The 25,445-nt window shown below is 49.0% G+C and overlaps 11 protein-coding genes across 11 annotated transcripts; 7 read left to right on the top strand and 4 right to left on the bottom strand. All coding sequences in view use genetic code 12, as the record gives it.

The window, feature by feature from the left end:
- Nucleotides 1-110: 110 nt before the first annotated feature.
- On the top strand, nucleotides 111-2,876 carry DIURU_003826 (uncharacterized protein; the record flags this gene model as incomplete). The annotated part of the gene is made up of 1 exon (XM_034156631.1): nucleotides 111-2,876. The coding sequence occupies one exon, from the start codon at nucleotides 111-113 to the stop codon at nucleotides 2,874-2,876; it is 2,766 nt and encodes a 921-aa protein (XP_034011403.1).
- Nucleotides 2,877-3,397: 521 nt separating this feature from the next.
- DIURU_003825 (uncharacterized protein) lies at nucleotides 3,398-3,907 on the bottom strand (the record flags this gene model as incomplete). Its single annotated transcript, XM_034156630.1, has 1 exon — nucleotides 3,398-3,907. One exon carries the CDS (start codon nucleotides 3,905-3,907, stop codon nucleotides 3,398-3,400), a length of 510 nt encoding a protein of 169 aa, XP_034011402.1.
- A 2,548-nt stretch (nucleotides 3,908-6,455) lies between these two features.
- On the bottom strand, nucleotides 6,456-8,588 carry ATM1 (ATP-binding cassette Fe/S cluster precursor transporter; the record flags this gene model as incomplete). Its single annotated transcript, XM_034156629.1, has 1 exon — nucleotides 6,456-8,588. The coding sequence occupies one exon, from the start codon at nucleotides 8,586-8,588 to the stop codon at nucleotides 6,456-6,458; it is 2,133 nt and encodes a 710-aa protein (XP_034011401.1).
- A 494-nt stretch (nucleotides 8,589-9,082) lies between these two features.
- DIURU_003823 (pyridoxal-phosphate-dependent aminotransferase family protein) lies at nucleotides 9,083-10,300 on the bottom strand (the record flags this gene model as incomplete). Its single annotated transcript, XM_034156628.1, has 1 exon — nucleotides 9,083-10,300. One exon carries the CDS (start codon nucleotides 10,298-10,300, stop codon nucleotides 9,083-9,085), a length of 1,218 nt encoding a protein of 405 aa, XP_034011400.1.
- A 522-nt stretch (nucleotides 10,301-10,822) lies between these two features.
- DIURU_003822 (uncharacterized protein) lies at nucleotides 10,823-11,203 on the top strand (the record flags this gene model as incomplete). Its single annotated transcript, XM_034156627.1, has 1 exon — nucleotides 10,823-11,203. One exon carries the CDS (start codon nucleotides 10,823-10,825, stop codon nucleotides 11,201-11,203), a length of 381 nt encoding a protein of 126 aa, XP_034011399.1.
- A 123-nt stretch (nucleotides 11,204-11,326) lies between these two features.
- On the top strand, nucleotides 11,327-11,668 carry DIURU_003821 (ribonuclease P subunit p25 family protein; the record flags this gene model as incomplete). Its single annotated transcript, XM_034156626.1, has 1 exon — nucleotides 11,327-11,668. The coding sequence occupies one exon, from the start codon at nucleotides 11,327-11,329 to the stop codon at nucleotides 11,666-11,668; it is 342 nt and encodes a 113-aa protein (XP_034011398.1).
- Nucleotides 11,669-12,005: 337 nt separating this feature from the next.
- DIURU_003820 (cytochrome c oxidase subunit VIb) lies at nucleotides 12,006-12,260 on the top strand (the record flags this gene model as incomplete). Its single annotated transcript, XM_034156625.1, has 1 exon — nucleotides 12,006-12,260. One exon carries the CDS (start codon nucleotides 12,006-12,008, stop codon nucleotides 12,258-12,260), a length of 255 nt encoding a protein of 84 aa, XP_034011397.1.
- Nucleotides 12,261-12,373: 113 nt separating this feature from the next.
- On the bottom strand, nucleotides 12,374-13,042 carry DIURU_003819 (uncharacterized protein; the record flags this gene model as incomplete). The annotated part of the gene is made up of 1 exon (XM_034156623.1): nucleotides 12,374-13,042. One exon carries the CDS (start codon nucleotides 13,040-13,042, stop codon nucleotides 12,374-12,376), a length of 669 nt encoding a protein of 222 aa, XP_034011396.1.
- A 1,321-nt stretch (nucleotides 13,043-14,363) lies between these two features.
- DIURU_003818 (TBC domain-containing protein) lies at nucleotides 14,364-16,043 on the top strand (the record flags this gene model as incomplete). The annotated part of the gene is made up of 1 exon (XM_034156622.1): nucleotides 14,364-16,043. One exon carries the CDS (start codon nucleotides 14,364-14,366, stop codon nucleotides 16,041-16,043), a length of 1,680 nt encoding a protein of 559 aa, XP_034011395.1.
- A 1,098-nt stretch (nucleotides 16,044-17,141) lies between these two features.
- CDC39 (CCR4-NOT core subunit) lies at nucleotides 17,142-22,892 on the top strand (the record flags this gene model as incomplete). Its single annotated transcript, XM_034156621.1, has 1 exon — nucleotides 17,142-22,892. One exon carries the CDS (start codon nucleotides 17,142-17,144, stop codon nucleotides 22,890-22,892), a length of 5,751 nt encoding a protein of 1,916 aa, XP_034011394.1.
- Nucleotides 22,893-23,741: 849 nt separating this feature from the next.
- Nucleotides 23,742-25,127, top strand: DIURU_003816 (histidine phosphatase family protein; the record flags this gene model as incomplete). The annotated part of the gene is made up of 1 exon (XM_034156620.1): nucleotides 23,742-25,127. One exon carries the CDS (start codon nucleotides 23,742-23,744, stop codon nucleotides 25,125-25,127), a length of 1,386 nt encoding a protein of 461 aa, XP_034011393.1.
- Nucleotides 25,128-25,445: the final 318 nt, after the last annotated feature.

The following is a 25,445-nucleotide window of genomic DNA, read 5'->3' as shown; positions in this document are numbered from 1 at the left end:
TGAAGCCAATGTCTATTTACGTCTACAACATGGTGTACCCACCATAGACGGTGGGAGAGCCGCTCTTCGCGAAATTTTCACGCCAGTGTTCACCCCACGCTTGATCCGACATGGCACCCCACACTGGGGCCAAGCTCACCTTGGCCAATCGCTATGTACCTCTGCATTACCATTTGAAGTTGGAAATCAACCACACCAAGCCGAACTTCCAGGGTGAGGCCGTCATCGATTTGGTTTCCAATACGCGGTACACTGGTGCTTCTGAGGATGGGTTCCAATTAGTGCTTCATGCCGAAAAGTTGATCATCACTAAGGCGGTGGTGAACGGGCTGGTTCCTCTTAAAGTGGCCTACGACCGCGGTGCTCGGGAAGTTAAGTTGTCCACGACTGAAGCCGTTGACCCCAAAACAGTCACCCTTACCTATATGGGTCAACTTAACCAGATCAATACCTTCCAGGATCTGACTCAAGGTCTTTTCAAAACCAACTACTTGGACTCTATCCTGGGCAAATCAAACAACTACATCATTGCTACTCACTTCCAGCCTCACGCTGCTAAGTTGGTATTCCCCTTGATCGAGGAATTGCATATCAAGACTCCCATCACTTTGGAAGTGACTACTTTGGGAAGATTCAAGGTGATGTCGGTTGCATCGTTGATTTCGCTGACGCCGGTATCTATGCTGGAAATGAACGTTTTCAAGTTTAAGCCTACACCCCCCATTGCGCCTCTGGTGTTTGGGTTCGTCATTGGCGATTTTGAGTTCCTCGAAGAATCGGTCCGTGGTAAGCCCGTGAGAGTCTACACCGCTATTGGTGAAATGTCCGGAGCCAAACTTGCTATCGACTATATCGCTAAGTTTCTTCCTGTCATTGAGGATATGTTTAAAGTTGAGTATCCTCTTGACAAGCTTGACTTTGTCGGTTTACCATTCCTTAATGACGGAGCTATGGAGAACTGGGGTTTGGTGACTGTACTCAACCTGCAATTGCAAACCACCGGCGATGTCTCCTTCTCATCTCGTCTCGGCCTCCAACAGCTTGTAGCTCATGAGTTGGTGCACCAGTGGATGGGGGATCTTGTCACTTTCGACAACTGGAATCAATTGTGGTTTAATGAAGCTTTTGCGACGTGGATGGGCAATCTCGTTGTCAAAAACTCTGGTATCAACAAGGATGAACTCGACTACACTCCCGTGCTGCAATCGATTGAGTCGCGTGAAGAGTTGATGCAAAGAGACTGCTTCTATGGCGACAAGGGAGAGTACGAAATCCAACAACTCCTGTTGTTTATGAACAACGTCAACATTGGGCTCAATTGCTTGACGACCACCTTATTTGACGAATCTATGTATGAGAAGGGTATGGCATTGGTTGCCATGATTTACGGTATGTTTGTCGCTGAAGGTTCCACCAAATTTTTCGAAGGGTGTGGCAAATTCTTAACAAAGTACAAGTACCAATCAACTAAGGTGTTTGAGCTTTGGAAAACACTCAACGACGACATTTCGGTGGATTTGCCTACTTTCGCCCACTCGTGGCTCAACGCCACTGGGTTGCCTCGGGTCCAGGTAACGGTGAAGAATGGCCAAGTTACAATCGAACAACACCGTTATATTCGCGGTTCAAATGCCCAAGCTCTCCAACTTGAGGACACGCCTTACCACTTGCCGTTGTACGTCAAAGTCTTACAGGAATCCGGGTCTACAAAGTTATTAAACGTGTTGTTGAGTGACCGGCGCATGGAACTCGACATCCCCATGGACCAATTTTTGGGTATCAACTCTCTTGGCGTGGGGTACTACCGTCTGCATTATGATTACGCTTCGGCAATCAACATTGCCAAGAATATTAAACATATGGACCTGGTGGCTTTGCTCACAATACTCCATGATTTTGGTGCTCTCTTGGAGGATGGTGCCAATCTCGAGATTAATGAAGATGATTTGTTGGCTTTCCTCGCATTGTTGGATCTGATGACTTCCAATGACTATGTTCTTGACTACGATGTGGTCAAGATTGCCCTCAAATACTTAGATGGTGTCAACGATCGCATGCGTCATTTTAGTGATTACCTCAAATTCGGCGAGTGGGTGAGCAAGTTCCAAAAGAAAATGTTTGACAAGATGGGTGACTGGGACAAACTCATTCTGATGACGGGCCCCACGATGTCGCTGCTGGAGTTACAAGCACGGAACCTGATACTTATGCTTGGCATTAACACCACTGAATGTCAAGAAATCGCCAAAACCATGTTCAAGAACTTCCGCCAAGCCGCTAAGACGAAGAAGTTCACTCTGCGTTATGTTATTGCCGCCACCCTCAACGTTTACATGGCTGCTGCCACTCCTAGAGAATATAAGGATGTGTTGGAGTTGGTTCGTAACGCTGATGTGCTGATGTTGGCACACCTGGATCTCACCATTGGCGAGCTTCAAACTATGGCGGTTTCGTCGCTTGGGTTTGTTTCGGACCCTCAACTCTTGCACAAAACCCTTAACTTTGTTGGAACCAACATTGACTCCAAACTTATCGAGCTCGGTTTACTTGGGTTCCGTTACAAGAGCGATTTGGACCTGAAGCTTCAGTTGTTCAAGTGGTACAAGGTGAACTATGACAAATGGGCACCGAAGCTGTTACGCCCCGGCTCTGATTGGGCGGCCCAACTCAAAGTTACGTTGGCCAACACCAACAAGCTCATTTTGGGTACGATTATGAATCATGACCCTGAATTAATTAGATTGCGCGACGAGTTCATCAGGGATAAGTTGGAAAAATTACCCGAACACGGGCTCCAAGCGGCATTAGATGAAGTCGACAACACCGACAACGAGGCTGTTGGTAAACTCTACGCGGGTATCGCCAACAAGCTCTGACTTCAGCCACCCTAGACATGTAAATAGCAATCTCACTGAGTCTAGTTAATGAGATATCCTTTACACATCCGATTCTTTCCGATACAGAGAAAAAGCACTAGCATGTCGTATTGAAGACGTGTGACATCTCAGCAGATTAAGCCAAATTGGGTAAAGCAATATCGTGATTGGGGATTTGATGGGGCGTATCGTGACAGTTCGATGAGCACACAATCACACAATATCGCTGGAGATGCAAATGTGAGCCGTCTTTTTCAAACACCCCATTACCATGCCAAAATTGACTAAATGCAGTTATTCTATTGAGACGGTACCCAGATCGAGCCTATAGCTTAATGTCGCATCCTTACTTGACAACCGCAATGAAAATATCACATCGATGATTTTTACCGTAAACGAGTAACTTACAGCAAAGCCATCCGTGGACAAAGAAAAGTGACATGAAAATATATCCCAATTTTATTAAACCTATACCGTAGAAGTAAACTTCGAAATTTCATAACTCATTAAACTGTGGGTGATCAAACAGCCCATTCCAACGCTTCGTTTTGTCGGTGGGACACAAACACCAAAATGTTGTTTGCAAGACGTTCACTATCGTCTTCATCCATACCCACTTGCGGAGTAGACGCCGCCGACATCAGCACCAGTCTTCCTGGCTCCAGGCGAGGAAGAGGTGGGATTAAATGTTCAGTTTCCTCTTGCAAAGTCGTGACGCTCATATCAGTGTCATGGCTCGACGTGTGGTTGTGACTGTACCGCTGGCGAGAGCCCTGCTCCGGCAACAGCACGGTACTGTAGGTCGAGTACACGTCCCGCAAAGGCTTGGTTGGCAGTTCGCCAAAGGTGGACTTTTGCTTCGATAGCGGGGAATGAAGAGGAGTCGTGCCTGGCGTCAGCGGCAGAGAGTGGGACTGGTTGAACACGGTGGTCGTGGAAACTTGGCGTTGGGTGGATACTTGGCGTTGGGTGGATGTCAGTGGTTTGTCATTCTTCAGTTTAAACAACTTGAATTTCGGGTTGATTTGCATGAATTGGGTGTTCTCAAGTGTAGTTTTTCACTTCGCCCCTTGAGCTGTTTATATATATAAACTTCAGCCGCCTTGGGGGCAGACACTCACAACCCTTTTTTTTTATGAGGTCCGTAAGTAACGCATCCCCATGCAGGAGCTACCTCCCCCCTCATGCAAAGTCGCCAGTGCCAATAATGGCCACATGAAAAGTTTTGTGAACTGTCCCCACGACACTTCCTTGAGTAATGGCTTCGATTGTGGCACCGTACGACTATGTAGACTACAGCTGATTTCGTGACTTCTAAGTGCACGTTTGCACGCGATAATCTCGATGGCTCGCACAGTCAAGCGGCCCAGTTTGCCCCGCAGATATTGGTGCTGCGGCGTCATCGACGCGCAAGGCTTCTTATGCTTTGATGGAGAAAAAGGTTGGCTGGAGATACAGTGCTGCCTCAGTGTGTGACATTAGCGAGATCAAAGCATACTAGCAAATAGCAAATTGGCAACTTACGAATGAGCCGACACCGGGCGTATGTCTCTTATGTCAGCAGACGTCGCCCGGCGACTCTTGGTGGGGGGGCATGGCGGAGTTCAGTGAAGGAGGCGGACCTCGTACGCCACACACCCATTCCGTGTGCGCGAGGCGTATGAAAAACCACAGCGCTAAAAAAAAGAGGTCTAGCTCTTGAGGCTTGAGCGTGGCTACGGTGTTTTTCGGTTAAGGGGCAGAGGTCCCGTGGCTGCCATTAGTGCCGTACTAGGTTACTCGTTGCCAGGTGGACGGGATTACGAGTTCGGCTCACAAACTCTAATTATCGTGTCTATATGACGAACTTCCCCCCACCCACTATCGTAACCGGCAAATGGACGGGAAAGCTAGAGATGGTACCTTTGCTATCACTCAATATCCGAGCGGAGAATACTTTGGGTGTCAACAAGTTGACAAGTGTACAAATCGTCCATTTGCAGTAGCGTTGATGCTGATTATCTGTGCCTCGAGGATTTGCTCGCGGTCTAGACTCAGTTACGGCACTAAACTGCGTAAACCTCAGACCGCACCCCCGGAAACAATGTTTATCAGCATGAGGGAACCACAAAACTACGCACTGCGCTAAATGTGGTCCCGTGGGGAAAAGCATAGCTAGATTATGAGCAACCACACCGTGTGGTTCCTCAGTGGCGGTGAACGTTAGCTAACCGCCAGACCAGTGGTTGCCAGGTAGTGTCTTCAAAATGCGGCGATGAAAGTTTTCAACGTGTGTCATCCTTGAAAAACGTGTTTTATCATCGGCGACAGAGCTACGGCACCACCCTTGTCGTCACAACTGATAACCAGCAAGTGTTTTGTTGGCGTCTTGAACGGCGTTGGGAACGGGGGACGTCCGGTATCCCTTCCTCATCCCTGTAACTTCCGACACCCGCCTGGCTTAGTCAGCAATGTCCCCACGGTGGAGCGCTACCAGGTTTACAGCAAACTTTGCTACAGTATACTGTACCCCCACCTGTGAGCTTTTTCCACGGAGCTTATATAAGCATTTCATAATACGAGGCCATGACGACATTTAAGGGAAAGGGAAAAGCAACTTTGCCCGCAAAAAACGGCTCAATTTTAACTTTACTCGCTTGACTCACATTCCACACGTCATCATCGGCACTCCGGCGTCCTGCATCTACTTCAAACGTTTGTGAAACGTTCTCACACTGGGTCAATGACGACATAGATGTATTGACTATACAACATTGACTTTCGGCATTTGCTGTTGAGTCTTATGTACGTTCTTGATTCCGGCAGGCACTCAAGGTCAACAAAAAAAAAAAAAAAATGGATATCTAGCGATCACATGATGTGTGAGTATACAGCTTAAATCTTTCTGAAGAGCTTCAACAACAAGTACCCCACGAGAGCCGCCATAATCACGGTAATCAAGGGAGAGTTAGCTTACGTTAGTATTAGATTTCCTTTCACCTTCATTCCATTCGTAATAAAATATGCTAGTTTTGCTTACCATCACCGGCCTTGGGAGGGAATTCGCCTCTCTTGCCGTCGGCGCCAACACAGGTGCACCATTCCGATTGGGGGTAAGAGTTCATCGCCAGGGGGATGTGCTGGCCGCAGCCGGTCCAGCTCTTTCCGTCTAATTGTTAGTATTCCATCTTTCAAAGTGTAGGCTCTCGGGGTTTGAAAATTCGCGTCCGGCACAAAAACTCAATTTCGGTGTCTGGTACGCCACACATTTCTGATTCAGCAACGAGATCAAAACTGTGGTGAGGAGGTCAGCACTGGGGGAGCCATTGGAGGACAGTCACATACGGCAAGTGGGGCATTCAACAGATCTGCACATGTTTGATATAATCGATAAACCAGCTGGGAGAGACGTAGCTTCAGCTTATATATATAATTGTATGAGATGTGGGACTATATGCAAGGTGCAGTACTTATGCTTGGGGCCCGCGGAATCAAGGAAACGTCTGATCGCGGGTAGTGCCGGTATACGCCCGAATGAGGCACAGAAAAATGACCCCGAGGCCGTCGCCAACGCGCGGAGCATGCACGCTACTCCCCGAATTATTCCTCGAGAGCACGCTTGGCGGCGGCCTTCTTCTTCTCGAGCTCGGCCTTCCGCTGCTCCTCCAACTGCTTGTCAATGTCCAAGTTTTCCTGGATGTTCCACAACCGGCTGTAGAGTGACGTCGGGTCCTCCAACAACGAGAAGTGGGTGCCCTCTTCTTGCACCTTCCCCTTGTTGAGGACGACGATCTTGTCGTTGTCGGCAATGGTCCGCAAGCGGTGGGCGATGGTCACCGTGGTGTGGTGCTTGTCGGCGGTCACTTCTCTGATCGTCGACAACACTCGCTGCTCGGTGTGAGTGTCTAAGGCCGACGTTGCTTCATCAAAGAAGGTGATGGGCGTCTTCTTTAAGAGCATCCGGGCAATGGCAAGCCGCTGCTTTTCACCCCCGGAAATCATAAGCCCTCGTTCCCCGACGATGGTGTCGACGCCATCGGGCAATTCGCCGACAAGCCCGTCGAGATTGACCCGTTTAATCAACTGCTCGATCTCGGCGTCAGTAGCGTCGAGGCGCCCGTAGCGAATATTTTCTAGGATCGAGTCATTGAACAATGGCGTGTCCTGAGGCACAATGCCGATCAGCTTACGCAAAGACTCGATGGTGACCTTGGAAATGTCTTGGCCGTCGATGAGAATGCGGCCAGAGTCAACGTCGTAGAAGCGGAACACTAACCGGAGCACCGTCAGCTTCCCCAGCCCCGAGGGACCGACAATGGCCACACGCTCGCCGGCGGGAATGGTGAAGGTGGCGTTCTTTAAAATGGGCCGGTCAGGGTGGTAGCCAAAAGTGACATTCTCAAAGCGAATTTCCCCGGGATTATTAGGGTTAAGTTTAAGAGGCTTAGCGTCAGGGGCATCCTTAATCCCCACCTCATTGTCTCTTAATTGGAAGAGGTTTTCCATATCAGTCAACGATTGCTTTAACTCACGGTACACTGACCCTAAGAAGTTCAATGGCACCGAAAGCTGGAACACTAACTGATTGATGAGCACCAAGTCACCCACCGTCAAGTTTCCCGCCATCACCCCTTGGCACCCCATCCACATCATCGCCGTCAACGCGGTGGTGAAGATGAGGTTTTGGCCCAGATTAAGGAAAGCTAACGAGGTGGCAATCTTAATCAGCGCGTCCTGGTACTTGTTCAATGCCTTTTCGTACTTGTTCAGCTGGTAAGCTTCGTTATTAAAGTATTTTACCAGCTCAAAGTTGATCAACGAGTCCAAGGCAATCAGCGACGCCTCGTTATCGGCAGCGTTGGCTTGACGTCTGAACTTTGTTCTCCAGGCAGTGGTACGGATGGTGAAGATCGAGTACGCCAACATCGTGAAAAAGGTGACGGCAGCAAACGACGCCCCGTAGTTGTAGGTCAAGATACCACACACCAACGAGATCTCGAGGGTGATGGGGACAATGTGGAACACCATGGCGTTGAGCACGTAGGATATACCTTTAGTACCACGCTCAATGGCACGCGTAATGGCCCCTGTCTGTCGCAGTAAATGGAATTGTAAATCAAGATTAAGCAAATGCTGGAAGGTGTTATGGGCGACTCTCTTAATGGCAGTTTGAGCCACCAGAGCAAAGATAGCGTTTCTCAACTCACCAAAGAGGACGGCACCAAAACGAGCACCCCCATAAGCCAAAATGAGCGACCCCACGGCGATGCCCGCGGTGCCCAATTGGTCAGTCCAATCGACATTCATCGAGTCGATGATTTGTTTAAAAAAGAACGGCACCTCAACATTTAAAAGCTTCGAGGCAATAAGTAAGGAAATGGCAATCACTACTCGAGCCCTAAACTTCCAATTGTCCTTAGGCCAGATGGTGACGAGTAACGATTTGAGGATCTTGGTATCACTGGAGTTGAGACCATCACGCCACGTCAGTTTCTTCTCGGGCTTATCTTTATTAGGACCGAGGCCGGAAGAACCTGTGGGAGGTGGAGGACCCAGGGCATCGAGGGGATTGGCGGCGTAGAACCGGAGCTGATGGCCAGCCAATATGGGAGATGGCCGCGAAATTGTCGAGGCACGGATCCAGGAGGCAGTCACCCGCGGACGAGCCATCCGGGCTAAACTCACCCCCGTCCGGATCATTGACGACGACGGGCGGCAGGCACTGACAAGCATGGGGTAGGGGTTCCTCGATGTTGATATATCTCGCGGGATCTATAATCACGTGAGCTTACGCCAAAACTACCAAGGTTGGTGGTTTATCGACACCAGCACTGGAAGGAAAGCAGTTGGGTACCTGAGTGGTGATAAATAGATAAGAGAAAAAAAAACTGTGGTGGTATGTGATTTATCAAGCACGCCACGGTGATACTTGCGGAATTAACGCACCAGGCACAATGCCCGCAATCGGGATTGCGCGGAGATGGCCCAGATGGTCCGAAATAATTTCATATAGATACGATGAGCCACACGGAATAACCCGAGTAAAAACGGTGGTAGTGGTTACAGCCTGTTGAAAGCTATCAAGGTATATTTGAATCTTGCGGCTACGCACTCCGAGTAAAAGTGGGCTGCGGCGAAATACACCACAAAACCACAATTTCATAGAAAATGAGAGACTACCTGGTGATGATTAAATCTAAGTTATTATTTCATTACTCGTCTAAATTTTACTTCTTCAATTCGTTCAAGGTTTCCTTGATGGCTTCAGTCAATCTTTGCACGTGGTCTTGAGTGACGGAGTAGCCCATGTGGCCGACTCTGAAGTAGGTGCCGACGATTTGCTTGTGGATACCACCAGCGACGACGAAGCCCTTCTTGGCCAACGAGCCCAAGAAAGCAGCACCGTCGGTACCTTCAGGCCAGTAGACAGCCGACAACCCGTGGGCGGCGACGTCTCTGTTCTTGGCAACCAACTTGAGACCCAAGCCTTCCATGGCGTCCTTGAACTTGTCCAGGGCGACGGCGTTAGCCTTGATTCTTTCGTCGACGCCTTGGGCCAAGATTTGGTCCAAACCAACCTTCAACGCGGTGACGGTTTGCACGGCGGGGGTGGCGAAGTAGGCACCTTTACCCAGTTCGTAGGCTTGCATGATGGGGGCCCACTTCTTCATCGAGGCGAACCAGGTGGTTTGCTTTCTCGCCTCGGCCTTCTTTTGGGCTCTGCCCGAGGCGAAGAAGATCGAGAGACCGGCGGGGACGCCAATGGCCTTTTGCGAGGCAGTCAAGGCAAAGTCAACCCCCCACTTGTCAAAGTCCAACACTTCCGAGGCGATCGAGCACACGCCATCGACGATGATCAAAGTTTCAGGAGACACTTCCTTGACGGCCTTAGAGATGGCTTCGACGTCCGAAAGCACGGCGGTGGAGGTGTCGACTTGGGTGATGGTGATGGCAGCGTACTTGGTCTTCGACAACGCTTGCTTGATGGTGTCAATGGGGACGACGTCACCGAGGTCGGCGGTGACGACGTCGACGTCAGCCCCGTGCACTCTGAGACATTCGGCAAAGTTGTCGGAGAAGAACCCAGTGGAGAGCACCAACACCTTTTCACCAGGAGAAACCAAGTTGGAGGCGGCAACGTCCCAGCCAAGAGTACCGGAACCGGCCAACACGTAGGGTTGAGCTTCGGGGTCGGTCAGCTTGAACACCTTTCTCAAGTTCTTCAACGAAGTCTGGAAGGTTTCAATGAATTCGGGCGAAGTGTGGGCCTGCGACGGAGTCAGCATGGCGTACAACACTTCGTCGGAGAACTCAATGGGACCGGGGATCATGGTCAACTTGTGAGCGGGTTGCTTGTAGGGACACGACGACATTTTGGCAGTAGTTGTGGAGAAAAGACGGAGTGGGAACTTGGATCTGGTGATGGAAGCACACACTCTTTGCATCAAACGACAATTGAGTACACCGGTGCAATTTATACCAAAAAAAACCCGTGGAGAGGATTCACGGGATTTCGCGAGTTGTCACAGGGCAAGAGCATATGCAGGGTGGAAACTTCCGCGGGAGTTTGACGGCATAGCCTCTCTGTCGTCGATAGGGTTGAGTCGTTGATTGAAGCAAGCTGATATATTTACTAACTAAAAGCTTTTAAGTGTTGCAACGCGTTTGTCTATACTTGGCATGTTTTCTCGATATTCCTTGGAGGTAGGGCGTTCACAGTTAGCGGTGTCGCTAAAAAAAACGTGGGGTAGGTGGGGGGAAGTGGAAGATCCCGAGTGTTCCCCTCCCCGTAAAAAACCTGGAAATTCGAGAGTCAGGCATCACCACCGTAAACCATTCTAATGGCCCTAAACGTTCTGGTTGCCACCATAACGCCTATACTTCCAATTACGCCTCATCAAACATTATCTGATGATCGCCAAATAAATATATAACGAAAAGTCGTCGATGAATTGTAACCATCAAAAATGACTATTTCTAACGAAACCGAAAGCGACACTACCGCCTGCAATTCCATCATTGAGAGTTTCATTTCGTCGGAGTGTGGGTTTGCTACCTATACCCTTTTGAAAGATGACGTGGGCAACTTGTTCATCCTCTACCCTAACGGGACTATTCACCCGGCACAGAAGATTGCCAGTCTGCCATTGAAAAACGGACGCGTGCCTACGTCGCCTTACGGAGCACACAAGACGTTCAAGATGCCCACTCCTTCTTCCAGCACACACGACTTGATTGCTGACTGGGTTCATTCTACTCCCGGTGAGCTTCAATCTCGATACAGCCAGTGTGACGCTATCTCGTTGAAACGAGCCCCTTCAAGACTCTCAAACGGTCACCACCCATAGCATAAAACATAAAACATATCAAACGGTTTTTGAATATCAATAGATATGTATTTATATCTTGCTATCGTATTTCGCAGCCACTGTATATCTAAACCCTGCGCGGCTACGAAAATCATCACCACGATGGCCGATGACTTTAAAGCGCCCGTGATTCAGATTACCCGAGAACCAATGCAGGAGGTGGTCGATGCTGCTTTGGCACAGATCAAAGGTCCCAGTGGGGGTGTGGTGATCGCAGGTGAAGGCCACTACGTGGGGAAAACGGTGGCCATCGCCGAGATTGTTAAGGATAAAGCCAATGTGGAGGCTCAATATAACCGCATCTCGTTCAACGAGTACGCCAGAACTCCTAAGGATGAACTACAAGAACTTCAAGACCTTAAACCGATAAAACTTCCCGTGATGAAAGTTTACTTGGGCAGAAAACGCACCGACGCCAAGGGCTGGACCCAGCAAGACGTCTAGTGTGTCTCTGTCTTAACTCATTAATATATAGAGCAATTGGTGCGGACACGTTTACGCTACACCATTGTGTTCATCTGTACATCGATAGAACGATTTCCTCGGCTTATATAGACTGTCTATCACTAGATTTATACAAATGGGCTCATATTGTCAAAACGTGACTTACGGTATTCGTAGTAGTCTCCTACTCACTATAAAAATCAGCTCATAAAAGCCATAACCTGCAGGCAAGCCCGCGATCCAATGAGCTTCCGCTGTTTCTCACCAGTCGCACCCACGCTCGCCGCCTGAAAAAAAAAACCAGAACGGCTTACATACAACCCACCAGCTTCCTACCATGGTTGAAATTGACAAGGAAAACTTCAAGTTCGAAACTCCCCAATTCGACCCCCGGTTCCCTTACCAAAACCAAACCAAGCACTGCTTCCAATCGTACGTCGACTACCACAAGTGTGTCAACGTCAAGGGCGAAGACTTTGAACCGTGCCAAATCTTCTTCAAGACCTTCACCTCGTTGTGCCCTGTCGACTGGGTGGAAAAGTGGGACGACCAACGTGATGCTGGCAAGTTCCCCGTCAAGATGGACGTCTAAGTCTATTAATATCTGCTAGCATAATCAGTCTGCCTGTCTAGGGTGGATATTAAATATATACATGGTTTGAAAACTGTTTGTAAATAGTACCGTTTTGTAAATTGGTGAATTGGTCACCAAAACTCGTCGTCGACCCAGTTCTCGTTACGGAACTCATTCAGGTTAGCGTTGACCGCCTCTTGTGAGTATAAGTCGGCGTAAGGGTCATTTTTGGTGCGTTTAGCCTCAGCGTATTGTAATTCAAGTTCTTTGTCAAGACGTTCTTGTTCCTTTCTCTCACGATCAATCTGTTTAGCAAGTTCTTGTTGAGCAGCGATAAAGTCTTCAGTCAGTCCCTCGGTCTTAGTCTTATTTAATTTGTTGATAATGGCATTATCCTTTTTAGCCACTTTCACTCGTTTCACTAATTTAGGGTTTTTGAAAGTGACAGTACCGGTATCCATCAGCCCATCAGTGTGAAGGTTTTCCACTGGAGTATAGATGATAGTGACGTTATTAAGCTTATTGCCCTTGATGGAATTAGCTTTAACCAACTGAGCCATCTGCTCTAAGACTCGTTCATCGATGTCAAACAGTTGAAACAGTTTCCACAGCTTGATCTCATCAGCCGTCAACTGAAGGTAGACGTGAGCCAGGGAGACGTTATCGACGTGGAACCAAATGTTTTTCGGGTGGGAGTGGTGGATCAACGGGTCGTTTTCGATCTTATCCCGACCCATATAGATCTGCCGTTCGATGTCGACGATTTCATCGGGGATGACGGCCTTGAAGTAGAACACCATTCTACACTAGTTCGGTGAGTTGATCGCTCAATGCCCATCACTCACGTGCCAACCATGCTTTTAGTGAGTGCGTGTGCGACCATTACAATACCAAAAGCGGCTGAGAGAGTGTGTGTTTTCTGATTAGGAGCACGGCGGAAAAAGATATAAACACGCTTTCGACAGAGCATTTCAGATTTCATCCAGGAATGTCAGTTTAGCGAGAAAATCGCTAAATCTAAAAATACCAATACGAGAAGCTTCTCTTCGACACGATTGGCGATTGTATAACCTCAGCATCACCTCGCAACCGCACGTGCTTTGGGGACGCCTCTTGGCTATAGAACAGAAACTACCACTCTTTCCCAATTGATTTACACAGCAACCATCTTCCCGAAATTTCAAGTTCCCAAACCAGACCTTGCTGTAAACATTGAAAACTATCCGCCCCCAGGATCATACATAGGGAGCTTATTAGAGCTATAAAGATAGAGTCGCAATTGCCATGGTGGATCGGGGACTTGCACACCCCGTGATCCGGGTAGGGGAGATTGTGTCCAGCAGCGTCCCCTGTCTCGGCCTGTATTAGTGTTACTGATCATGTATTTAGCCTGTTTTGGCGGAGCTATCCGTGTTTAGTTTCCTTGATGACATCATTGCGAGGAGCGCGACCCAGGGCCATCGATGAAATTAGCAAAATTCAATACACGCATTCTCTCACTAGTCGACCCCCCGCGACGATTATTAGCGATGACTACCAATTGACACAAATAAATCATTACGAAACCACTGAATTAACACCACTACTATAAGCATGCTGGTGGTCAGCGGTGGCTCAGCCACATGCTCCCCGCGGATCCCAGGTAGCCTGGCGCTAGCAGCATACGTCTCTCTGTTTTGTTATTATGAACAAGTGCGGGTGTTACCCCTTTGACGCGTAGGCCGCTGTGCTCGGCGTGGCGTGCATCATCTCTCGCTAGGACAAGGAGACACTCGCGGCGGCTGCGTGCTCCGCCGGCATAAAAATCCACCCGCAATTGGTGTATTAGCGCCAGGGCTCGCACCACGCAACCGTGTGCACGACGGGTGCGGTGTGCACCCGGTTAAAAACCACCAGCATTCCCTAACCCCCGAGAAAATTTTCTACGTCGTCGTTGCGCTTTACATTCGTTTTCCACACCGTCGGGTCGCCTGATCTCATCCAACTTTAGTCCTTCCTTTCCTTCCCCCCATCCCACAACGCCCCGACCATTCCTTTCGTTTTCATTTGATCCCAGAGCACAGATCACTCATTACCTTCCTTACCACAAAAAAGAGACTTTCTGAAACGTTTCCAACTACCATGATGATCGACTACGAGCTGTTGTTCGAGTTTGAAGAACTGCTTGCGCTGACTTCGGTCCACAAAACCGTCATCATTCTGGAGAACTTGGAACTCAAAGTGGACCGGCTCCGCTGCGATGAACAGCTGCATCAACACACCTTCAATAAAGAGGATCTTACCGAAGTGTTTGAAGCCTATCTGTTTATCGAAGATGAGTTTGTCACGTGCCCTAAGTGTGGCCGAGGGTTGATGGATGAGGCTAAATACAAGCAATGTTGCAAGAACTACATCTACAACAACAGTCAGATCACCTCCCACGTGGAGACGAGCTACTGGCTTGCATTTATGAACAACCCCGTCACCACCATCTCCACGTTGCCTTACTACACTCAATTACTTTGTTTGCAACAAGGTATTCCTAACCAATTACGCAGCCTCGTGTGGGAGAAATTGTTCCTTTTGGACCATACCCATTTACCCGAGCTGTCACGTTTGGTGTTTGAAAACTTACAGCATTCTTACAACACCGACATCTCCAAGCAAATTGCCAAGGACTTGAACCGCACCTTCCCCCTGACCAAATTCTTTAAGGAGCCAACTACCATCAAGAACTTGGATTTGATTCTCAATGTTTACGCCAACTTTGACTCTGAACTTGGCTATTGCCAAGGCCTCTTGTTCTTGGTCGGGGTGCTTTACTATCATTTCAATCTGGATTCCCAAATGACTTTCCACGCCCTCATCTGCATCATGGATATTGAGCCTCAATTGCGCAATATCTTCACCACCAATACCATGCTGGATACCTTATCGCGGTGGGAACGCGAGTTCACTGATATTGTTCGCTCCGTCGACCCTGAACTTGCCGACCATCTCTTTAACCTCGTGGAACCGCAAGCTTTCCTTTATCAATGGTGGATGTCATTTATGCTGAGTCACCTGCCCGACTTGCTGATCGTCAACAGAATCATGGACTTTTGCATGATTCAAGGATGGAAAATCGGTTTACTCAAAATCTCCCTCGGGTTGATTTTATCCAATAAACCCATCTTGATGGCGGTTAGTCGTGGTGATGAAGAAGTCATCTACCAACACTTATTGAATGAACTGAAATGGGGTAATGTCATCAATAACTTGGACTTGTTCTTCGGTGACTTATTGTTACTGTGGGACGATGACATGTTTGTGGCAACCCTTGAACACCCCGATAAAGAACTGCAACGGGCCCTGACTGTTGAACTGGCGGACCTGGCTGATCTGACTGATACTCCCCAGGCACTGATGATGGAAAAAGTGTTAAGTCTGATTGCCCCGTCGTACGCCCTGGCGCCGTCGGACCTGCCTGAACTGCTTCGTGAACGGGCCGGTCTGGATATCAGCGATACCATGACCAGCCAACTGTCAGCATCAGTGTTCTCCAAGAACCTGGCCCAGCCTAAGAACGAAATGGAATCAATCTACTCCGACTTGAGCGAGCTGAGCGAAAACTACAAACTGTTCACTGACTACCTCCGGTTGCCACTGTACGCCCTGAGAAAGCTGGCCTCGCCGAGTGAGTACGCGGGGTATTCCACCAATATTGTCGCTGCTGAAAACGAAGGGCTCAAACAGCTTTTGAGATCAGCACAACAATTGCTCGACGACTCCAATCCACAAGCCGCTGCGCTTAAGGAGGAGATCGGGCGTGTTTTAGGTTGACATAGCTTATAGATTAGGTTTGTTGCTTATGCTTGTTTTACGAAATAACGAAATACATGGGAATGCCAAATTTTTTGAAGTAAAATATGTAATGACTCGTTTGGTGTAGATCACGATTCTTCCTCATCGCCATCCGACGCGGTCGTCGTACAAACGAAATTTGTCATTGGTCATTTTGTGCTTGCTCATAACTTGATGAAATAGAAGTTCTTTGATATTATAATAGCAATCTTCGCTTCACACATAGAAACCCCTACGCCATGTCTTCTTTTTGTACCGATAACGCTCACACAGTTGCCGTGTTGATCCCTAGTCGTTTTGCCCTACGGTCGTGCGTCGACCAACCGTTGCCGCCACCTTCGCACACAAATTTTTGTCGTCCACACTTAGCCTAGAACCTTCACCAAACCCGGCCCTTGGTGTGTCAATTCCCTTGTCACTGTACTTTTTACTCGATCAATCGTGTCTGCCGGAGAAACAAGCCCCCAGGGCCCCGATCGAGAGTTTACCAAAGTTTTACTGTACCAGGTTTCGCTTGTGATTTCCACTGCCAGTGCTGCCAATCTCGACCACAGCAAGCGTCAACTTCAACACTTGGTGCAAACCCACCAATCACCTACCACCGTTGCCACCGTTTTTCGTCAGCTCTTACCGCGGTCTTCCTTCGCCACTGGCTCGAAAACCCCTTGCGACGAACTTCTTAGCAGCCAGCTCCAAGTTCTCGCCCACACCCTCGAATACTTCGACGAGTTCGAGTCTGCATTCCGAAAACTACTTGAGCACCACCCTAAGGTTTCGTTAATTGAATTTGCTAAGTGGGTTCCCGATCTTCTTGTCGCATTTGTCTTTCTTATCCGATTCGAATCTCGCGCCCCTACTGACCAAGTCAAGTCATACATCCATTCTCGGTCGTTTGAGCTTTTAAGTCTTATCAAAACCCGCCAGTTCCCCGCAAACTACAATTGGCAGTTAGTACTTGAGTGCCTACTTTCGACTGACAACTTCCCTTTTATCCACAAACTTTTGGCACTTCTGAGCTCGAAAGCGTTTAAGCTGAACATCGACCCAATCTCGAAGTTTTACCAAAAAATTTTAGGCATGTCATTCAAACAATTATTACTCGAAATCGGCCCCGAACATCTTTTGCCGGAAAAGTTGTTGCTGCTGCTTTTACAAATAAAGCCTAATGAGGTTGACCAATCCATCGCTCTAATTTTGCTGGAAGTATTAGTGCCTAACCTGCAAGGTTTGGGTACCATGTTTGGCCGTGGCGCCCAGCTGTTACCCGAAGCTAACGCACGTGGTGCACAACTTCAAGCCTGTTTCAAAGAGCATGATCAGAAGGCTACCGTCAATTGGTACGCCGTTTTCACTCATTTACAAGAGTTGTTGTTCGACCTGATGAGGCGGCAAACGGTACCGCTGGCACCTCTGTTCACACTCTTGTTCCTGGCACTTGATTTCAAGCCTGGCATCATTGACTTCTTCCTCAGTTTTGAGTGGTACTTCAGCCTGCAGTTGTTGTACGCTTTGCATACGATGAACCCTCAAGAGGGCGGATTCGACGTTTGCGCACTGAAGAATATCACCAAATGTTTCGAAGAAAATGTCGGGCCGCCGTCAATTTTGCAGTTTGTCAACATCGGTAAGCTTGAGTTAACTGTGGCTAATAGGTTACCCCCTCAAGAGTTCGAGCGCGATTTCGCTACCTTCCCCGAGTATCTTCTCGTGGCCGCTCTTACCATTGTCGAAAAGCTGCAATTCCTCAATCAAATCATTGACCGGTTCTTTGCCACCCTTCTTGACCAAGACCTGGCCGCTCTTAATGCTGTTGTGGCCAAGTTCAATGAGTTGGACCAGCCTTTACTTTTGCAAAAGGCCACGCTGTATCTTAGCCAGCGCCCTCACCTTGGAGCTGCCATCACTATCGTCAAAGCGATGTCGTCGGTCACGGGCTTATTGGACACTTGGTTGAAGCACCTCTCGTCGAATTACGCTGCTTTAGCAATGAAGGTTGCTGTGGAACTGTCTCACTTTGGTTACGATTATCAACTGGTGATTGACGCCCGCACCAGCCGTGATTTGCCCGAAGCCGAGCGTCAAGCTTCTTTCAGCGCTTTAGCTGATATTGTTGATGAGCATGCTCATATGGATTACGACAAGGGGCCTCAACCCATGCTCGCTATTCCCACAGTGTTCTATTTGCTCGAAAAGTTGAAGACTCTGAACGGTCTTATCGACGCGGAACGCCTCAAGAATTTGCAATTATTGTTGCTTACAACTTACCCGCGACTCATCAACTTCGGCAATGGTCATGACCAGGCAATTTTGGCCAACGCTCAAGCGCTGCCGCTGTTCCCTCCTTCTGTCGAACAGGAGATGAAGTCATACTACTCAAAGATGTACAACAAGGAGGTTGAAATCAAGGAAGTGGTTGACATGTTGATCCAGTTCAAACTGAGTGACGATCCGCATAAGCAGGACGTATTTGCATGCATGATTCACCTGTTGCTCGATGAGTACCGTTTCTTCTCCGAGTACCCCCTTTCTGCATTAGCGCTGACGTCGCTTCTTTTTGGTGCCTTGCTCGAAAAGGACTTGATCACCGGTACAACTCTTACGGTGGCTCTCAACTTTATTTGGGAACTGTGCAATCAACCGGTTGACTCTCACTTGTTCAAGTTTGCTGTGCAACTGTTGTACAACTTCAAGCTGAGATTGCATGAGTACCCTATTTATTGTAAGCATTTGCTCGAGTGTCAGCTGTTGCACAACCATGCTAAGATGTACCAGATCGTGAAGGATGCTCTGAATGGTATTCCCTGCGGTGCTGCCACTCAACCGCAACCTACTACACCTCAACCGACGCAGGAAGGTCCTAAGTACCAGCTGGTGGGAAGAGTGCTGGTGCCGGGCACGCCCCAGGAAACCCCTTCTGAGCAGGTCAAGGACAAGTTGTTGTTCTACGTCAATAATATGACGGGGGATAATATTAAGTTGAACGAGATCAAAGAGTTGTTGAAGCCTCAATTTTCGCTGTGGTTTGCTACGTATCTCGTGGACGACCGGGCCCAATTAGAACCAAACAATCACGACATGTACGCTCTGTTGGTTTTTTCTTTGGAAAACCCTCAGTTTTACCGTTGGGTTATCTCTGTGACGTTGAAGAGTGTGTTGGCATTATTGACGGCGTCATCACCGGGTGCTAATGACAAAACTCACCTCAAGAATTTGGGTGCTTGGCTTGGTAAGTTGACTTTGGCTCATGACACTGCTCTCTTGCGTGACCATTTGGCGGTGAAGTATCTTCTTGTGGAAGCTTACCACCACCAACTGTTGCCTGTGGTTATCCCCTTCGTATGTAAGATTTTGGATCAAGCTCAGCACTCGAAGATTTTCAGACCTCCCAATCCTTGGACTGAAGGTATTCTCAAGGTCTTGGCGGAGTTGTACGAATGTGCCGATTTGAAGCTTAACCTCAAGTTTGAAATCGAAGTGTTGCTCAATCTGTTCAAGCTCAAAATTAGCGATGTGGAGCCGCTGACGTTAATCAGATCTCACAACTCGCAGGCCTTGCCTCAATTGTTTGGCCAGGAGCCCGTGGTTCTGCTTGCTGGAGATATGGGCCGTCTTTCTCTTTTCGACAACCAAATGCCGGCCCACTTACAACAGCAATTGGCGGCTCAACAACAGCAGGTCCGTCAACAACAGCAATGGGTGGCTCAACAGCAGCAACTTCGCCAACAACAGCAACAGTTGCAACAACAGTACGTGCAGCAACCGAGACAGCAAGTGCCTCAATACGATACGCTGTTCTCCAATCTTGCTGGCAACACCATTTTCACTCAGCACGCCAACTTACGTCGGGCATTCCAAGCTCTGTTGGCCCGTGCTGTTCGTGAATGCGCGGTCCCCATTTTGAACCGTGTACTGGAGGCCGTGCTTACTACTACTCATGCTCTTGTGGCTAAAGATTTTGCTACCGAAGGCGACCCCCAAAAATTGCGTAAGGCCTACCAGACCATGGCCCAGCAATTGACTCACGCTATGGTGTTGTGTCTGGGTCGCAAGTTGTTGGCTGAAACTATTGAGGCCACCATGATTCAATTGATGGGTACCACCAACCCCCAGGACTTCCCCGCAGCTGAATTAAATCAAGCCATTCAAGCTAACGTTGGTCTTTGTGTTGAGATTGTTGCCAAGATTGCCTTGGACAACACCGTTGAATTGATTGATGAACGCATGCACCAAATGGTGGCTGCTCGTGAGGAACATCAACAAAAGCACCGCGGCGAACCTTACGCTGATGAAGGTGTGGCCGAATATGCTTTCCTGTTGCCGGCTCCTTTGGGGTTGCCTCGTGAAGGTATTCTGTCTCTGCAAATGGCCATTTATGAGCAATTCGGGTTCGTTAAGGACCCGCAAGCTGCTGCTGCTGCTGCTGCTGCTACTTCTGCTTTGCCCTCTGTGCCTGGGGCGGTGCCTCCCTCCGCTGCTACTGGTGCTCCCTTGGCGGCTCCGGCGCCCGTAGTTGCTCCCGTGGTTCCTGAGCTGGCGGCGGCAGTGCCTGAAGACTCGTTCGATCAGTTGTTTGGTGCCATCACTCAAGGCTGCGATAAGGCCATTGCCTTGTTGGCTGAAACGCAAGAAACCAAACTCGTGGACTTACCCGTTACCCATCCGATCATGGGTGCTCTTACTCAAGCACTCACGGTAGCGCAAAGTAACGCCCTCAAGTTCCCTGAGCTTTTGCTTAAAGCTGCCCAATACGCTGTTAACTGTTTGTTTACCCAATCGCACGAAAATCCCATGGCGACTGAGATTTACGTGGTGATTCTCGACAAGTTATGTGAATACTCGCCCCTGACTGCCAAGGATGTTACGTGGTGGCTTGTGCATCTGAGCGACCAACGTAAGTTTAACGTTCCTGTTATTTACCTGTTGCTCAAGGTTCAACTTGTGGCTCCCTCTAAGCTTGATGCTCTGATTGGCAAGCTTATTACTGAAACTAAACTGTCGGTGGTGGTGAAGTTTGCCGCCGACTTGTTGCTTGAATTGTTTGGTGGTGACTGTCCCGAAGACGAACGCCCTGTGGCTTTGCGCCTGGAGTTTGCTCTTACCATTAAGGCGTTGAAAGAATACGATGGCGACGATGCCGAAGCTGTACAAAAGAGAGACGCCATTCTTGAGCGCTTACTGACGAAGATGAACCCTTTCCTGGGCTCAGACATGTACACTCAATTGGGGTATGTGTTTGTCGAATGGAATAAGCTTGTGAACCACCCGCAACACACGCCGGCGTTGAAGCGGGAATTCATCACCCAGTTAGTGAGCCAAGGTATCTTGACAACCCCCAAGGCTTTGGTGACCCTTGTGCGGGCGGCTCTCGATATCTCAATGACTCTGTTTGCTTTTGAACACGAAATCAGGGTGCGTACTTTGCACGAGCAATATCTTGCGATTGACGCTCTCGCCGTATTGATGGTGGAACTTTCGCTCATTGACAAATCTCATGCAGTTGACTTTTTCACCAAGATGATGGCGGTTGTTGTACAAGATTTCGTTGCTTCGCATGAAGCAGAAGCTGCTGCTGGTGGCGCGTCTACTTCATCAACCACGACTCTGCTGACTCCTTGGAACGAAAGAGCGTTCTTCCGCTTGTTCTCTTCGATCTTGTCGACGTGGGCGGATGCGCTGATTTACGATGCCGACGCGACTTCTGCCATTGATGCTGATTTCTACACTTACATTGGTGATGTACTTGTGGGTCTCCAGCCGATCATTTTCCCTGGGTTTACTTTTGCTTGGATTTCCCTTATTGCCCACCGCATGCTTTTGCCGAAGCTTTTGGAACTCGAAGACGCCAAGGGTTACCCCGTTGTCGTCAAGTTTTTGACGGCGGTGATGAAGTTCCAAACGGTGTATGCTAAGGATTTCAACCACGACATCACGCTGGTGATTTTCAAGGCGATTAGCCGCATCCTCATTGGTATTGCTCATGACTACCCCGAGTTTTTAGTTGAATGTCACTATCAATTAGTGCTGGGATTGCCTCGTGGGTTTGTGCAGTTACGCAACATCATTTTGAGTGCTGCCCCGAAGCTGGTGACGATGCCCGATCCGTTCACGCTGGGATTGAAGGTCGAGCGTTTGGCGGGCATCAACGATGCTCCGGTTGTGAACTATAAACCGATGGAAGACTTGATCAAGGTCGGTCTCAAGAAGCCTGTTGAGACCTACTTGAGAATCCCGGCACCCACGTTGATGCGCAATATCTATGCCGGAATCAAGCTCAACCACCCTAAGGATGTGCATGACATGGGCACTCACGAGGTTGTTCATTACAACATCAAGCTTATTAATGCGCTTGTATTGCACGTGGGCATTCTGGCGGTCACCGAGAAGTTGCCTCTGCTGAGCTCTCGCTTCAACCCCAAGTCGTCCCAAGTGGCGTTGCTTGTGGACTTGATGAACTTTGGTCTGGATGAATTCAAGTTCCACATGGTCAATGCCATTGCCAACCAGTTGCGCTACCCCAACTGCCATACCCACTGGTTCATCGGCATCATTCTTTACTTTTTCCTGTCGAGTCAAAGCTGGCTGTCGCCCGAGGTCAAGTTGGAGATCCAGGAGATAATTACCCGGGTGTTATTGGAGCGTCGCATCGCCGCCAAGCCTCACCCGTGGGGGTTGACCATTGTCTTTACTGAGCTTATCAAAAATGAAGACTTTGGCTTCTTCGAATTGCCGTTTGTCAAGCTGGCGTCGCCGGAATTGAAGTCGATCTTTGACGCGTTAGCCGTCAACGTGAAAGGTTCTACCAACAAAGAACCCGAAACTGTATCATAGTGTATCATAGACGAATATTACAATAATAATTGATGGACAACGTGGGTAGAACAATGCTGGCTCGTGGTTTTGTGGTCATTGGCCGTATACCCCCGAGTCAACTTGCCCCATATGTTGCAGACTCACGCGTAGTTGCGGAGAAATTAGACGCGCGTCGAAGCCTGATGTCGGCTAAGGCAAGTTGACGGCTGGTTGCTGATATTGTGACTTGTTTTCGTGAAGCATGCATAGCGACAAATTTGGACTTCCCGGAAAATCTCCTATTGATCTGGACGCCTCGTTTTTTAGCCAGATCAAACTGAAAGTCATATAGGTCACCTCAATGACAACTAAACCCACCAAAACCTTGAATGCGTCGTGCTATATCCATTCTCTCTCCCGCGTTGTGGAATATCCCTGGTTACCACAGCGTGTGGGGGTACATTGATGCGGTGCTCGACGCGTTGAGCCAGGATCAACCGTCATTGTGTGAACCTGCGTGCCGCTTGTCCCGCTACGACCCTGCGGCATACGAGACGGTACGACCGTTGCGGATTCGCAAGCGCCTAAAACCTACCATTGACTCGACTGCAATCGACGTCAAGCGTAGCATTCACTACTTTGAAGGCAGCGCGGGGCCCTACTACTACCACTATGAGGTGACCCCCGGCGACGTTGAGGTGCCAACGCTGACGGCAGCTGCCACGTGGACTGCAAGCGACGCCGATCGTTCTCCTTGTGTTTGTGAGCAAGTATATGGTCGATATTGTTTAGTTACGGCTCGATGATTAACCCCGACCTCCCTCCACGTGGGGAGGTAGACGGAGATATAATGCGATAACCATTCCCACTTTCAATGCTTAAAAAACAATGGTCAGTTTAAAGGCTTACTCCAGAGCCCTCCACCACGGGCTCTTCCTCTTGGATAATTCGGACGGCATCGCCACCCCTCAACAGGTTGCCAATGAACAGTACAATGTCATCAACTTCTTAGGGGGTTCGGGTCCCTACAAACAGAACCGCGGGTTTGGCATTGATCCCAACCCCCCGGCTCAATGTCAGGTGGAACACGTCCAGCTTATGAGTCGTCATGGTGAAAGATTCCCTTCTAAGAAAGACGGTAAACGGTTTGAAACGATCGTTCAGCTTATGAAGGACTACAGAAAAGACCACGGTGATTTGAAAGGTGATCTCGAATTCTTCAACAACTACCAATACTTCGTCACCAACCAGGACTACTACGAAAAGGAAACCGACAAAAACAACGCCAACTCGCCTTACCTCGGGCTTGACGATGAACACCTCCACGGTCAGGCTTTCCGTAAGAAGTACGGCCACTTGTTGCCTAAGGATATCAAGTTCCCCGTGTTCTCGCTGAACCTGGGTCGGTGCTTCTACTCCGGTAAGGAATTCGCCAAGGGGTTGCTTGATGATGACAACTTGGCGAATGCCGAGTTCGTCATTGTCGACGAATCCTCGAAGATGGGTGCCAACTCATTGACCCCTCACTGCAACAAGGACAACACCAACGACGCTCAGATCGACAAGTATGACACGTCGTACCTTGACAAGATTATCACACGCTGGCAAAACGATAACCCCGGCTTGAGCATCACCAAGTCCCAAGTGTCGCTGTTGATGCGTATGTGTGGGTTTGAAATCAACGTGAGAGGCTGGGGCCCCACTTGTGAGATCTTCACCACCGAGGAATGGATCAGAGAGCTGTACCGTGGTGACATTGGCAACTACTACTCGTTAGGTAGAGGTAACCTGATTGCCCCGGTTCGGGGTTCGGAAATGGCTAAGGCCAGCTTGAAGCTTTTGGAGAACACCACCTCCACCAATCAGATCTATGTGTCGTTCACTCACGACACCGACGTGGAGTTGATGCTTTCGTCACTCAACATTGTTGACCCCAAGGAAGACTTGGACGTCAACAAGGTGGTATTCCCTAGTCCCTACCGGATTGCGGAAATCGTCCCCATGGGGGCTCGTGTCTACATCGAGCGTTTGAACTGTGGTGGTGACAACTACGTGCGGTTCGTCATCAACGATGCCGTGTACCCGATCCCCTCGTGTCAAGATGGCCCCGGTTTCTCTTGTCACTTGGACGACTACAAGAAGTACTTGGACGATCAAATTGGTAAGATTGATTATGCCCGCGATTGTGCCTTGGATAATGGTGTTCCCAGAGAGCTCACTTTCTACTGGGATTACAACACCCACAAGTACAACGCCTCTCTCATCAACAGTTAGTCTCATTAAATGATAAATTGATAAATTGATAAATTGTCAACTTTAGTACTTTTTAACTTTCTCGTCGCAGTGTTGACTGTGTTCCTGATATGAGCCCGCGCACGCGATGTCATCGCGACACTGATACATCTCCTGCGATATCCCCAAGTCCTGCAATTATGACACTGCTGCTGGGTTATCAAAGCGGGGAGCTTCTCGTGGAATTCTCTAAAGTCCTCGAGGAGCCCCGCAACCTACCAGCGTTCATAAAGAAAGGCCAACTCCCCCGGCTATTGTCGAGCTGGTCATACTTTGGCAGCACCAATGACCACCAGAACT

This window comes from Diutina rugosa (assembly GCF_008704595.1).
Source record: "Diutina rugosa strain CBS 613 chromosome Unknown scaffold20_size193122, whole genome shotgun sequence".
Taxonomy (NCBI): domain Eukaryota; kingdom Fungi; phylum Ascomycota; class Pichiomycetes; order Serinales; family Debaryomycetaceae; genus Diutina; species Diutina rugosa.
This window is presented reverse-complemented; position numbering and strand designations above follow the sequence as displayed.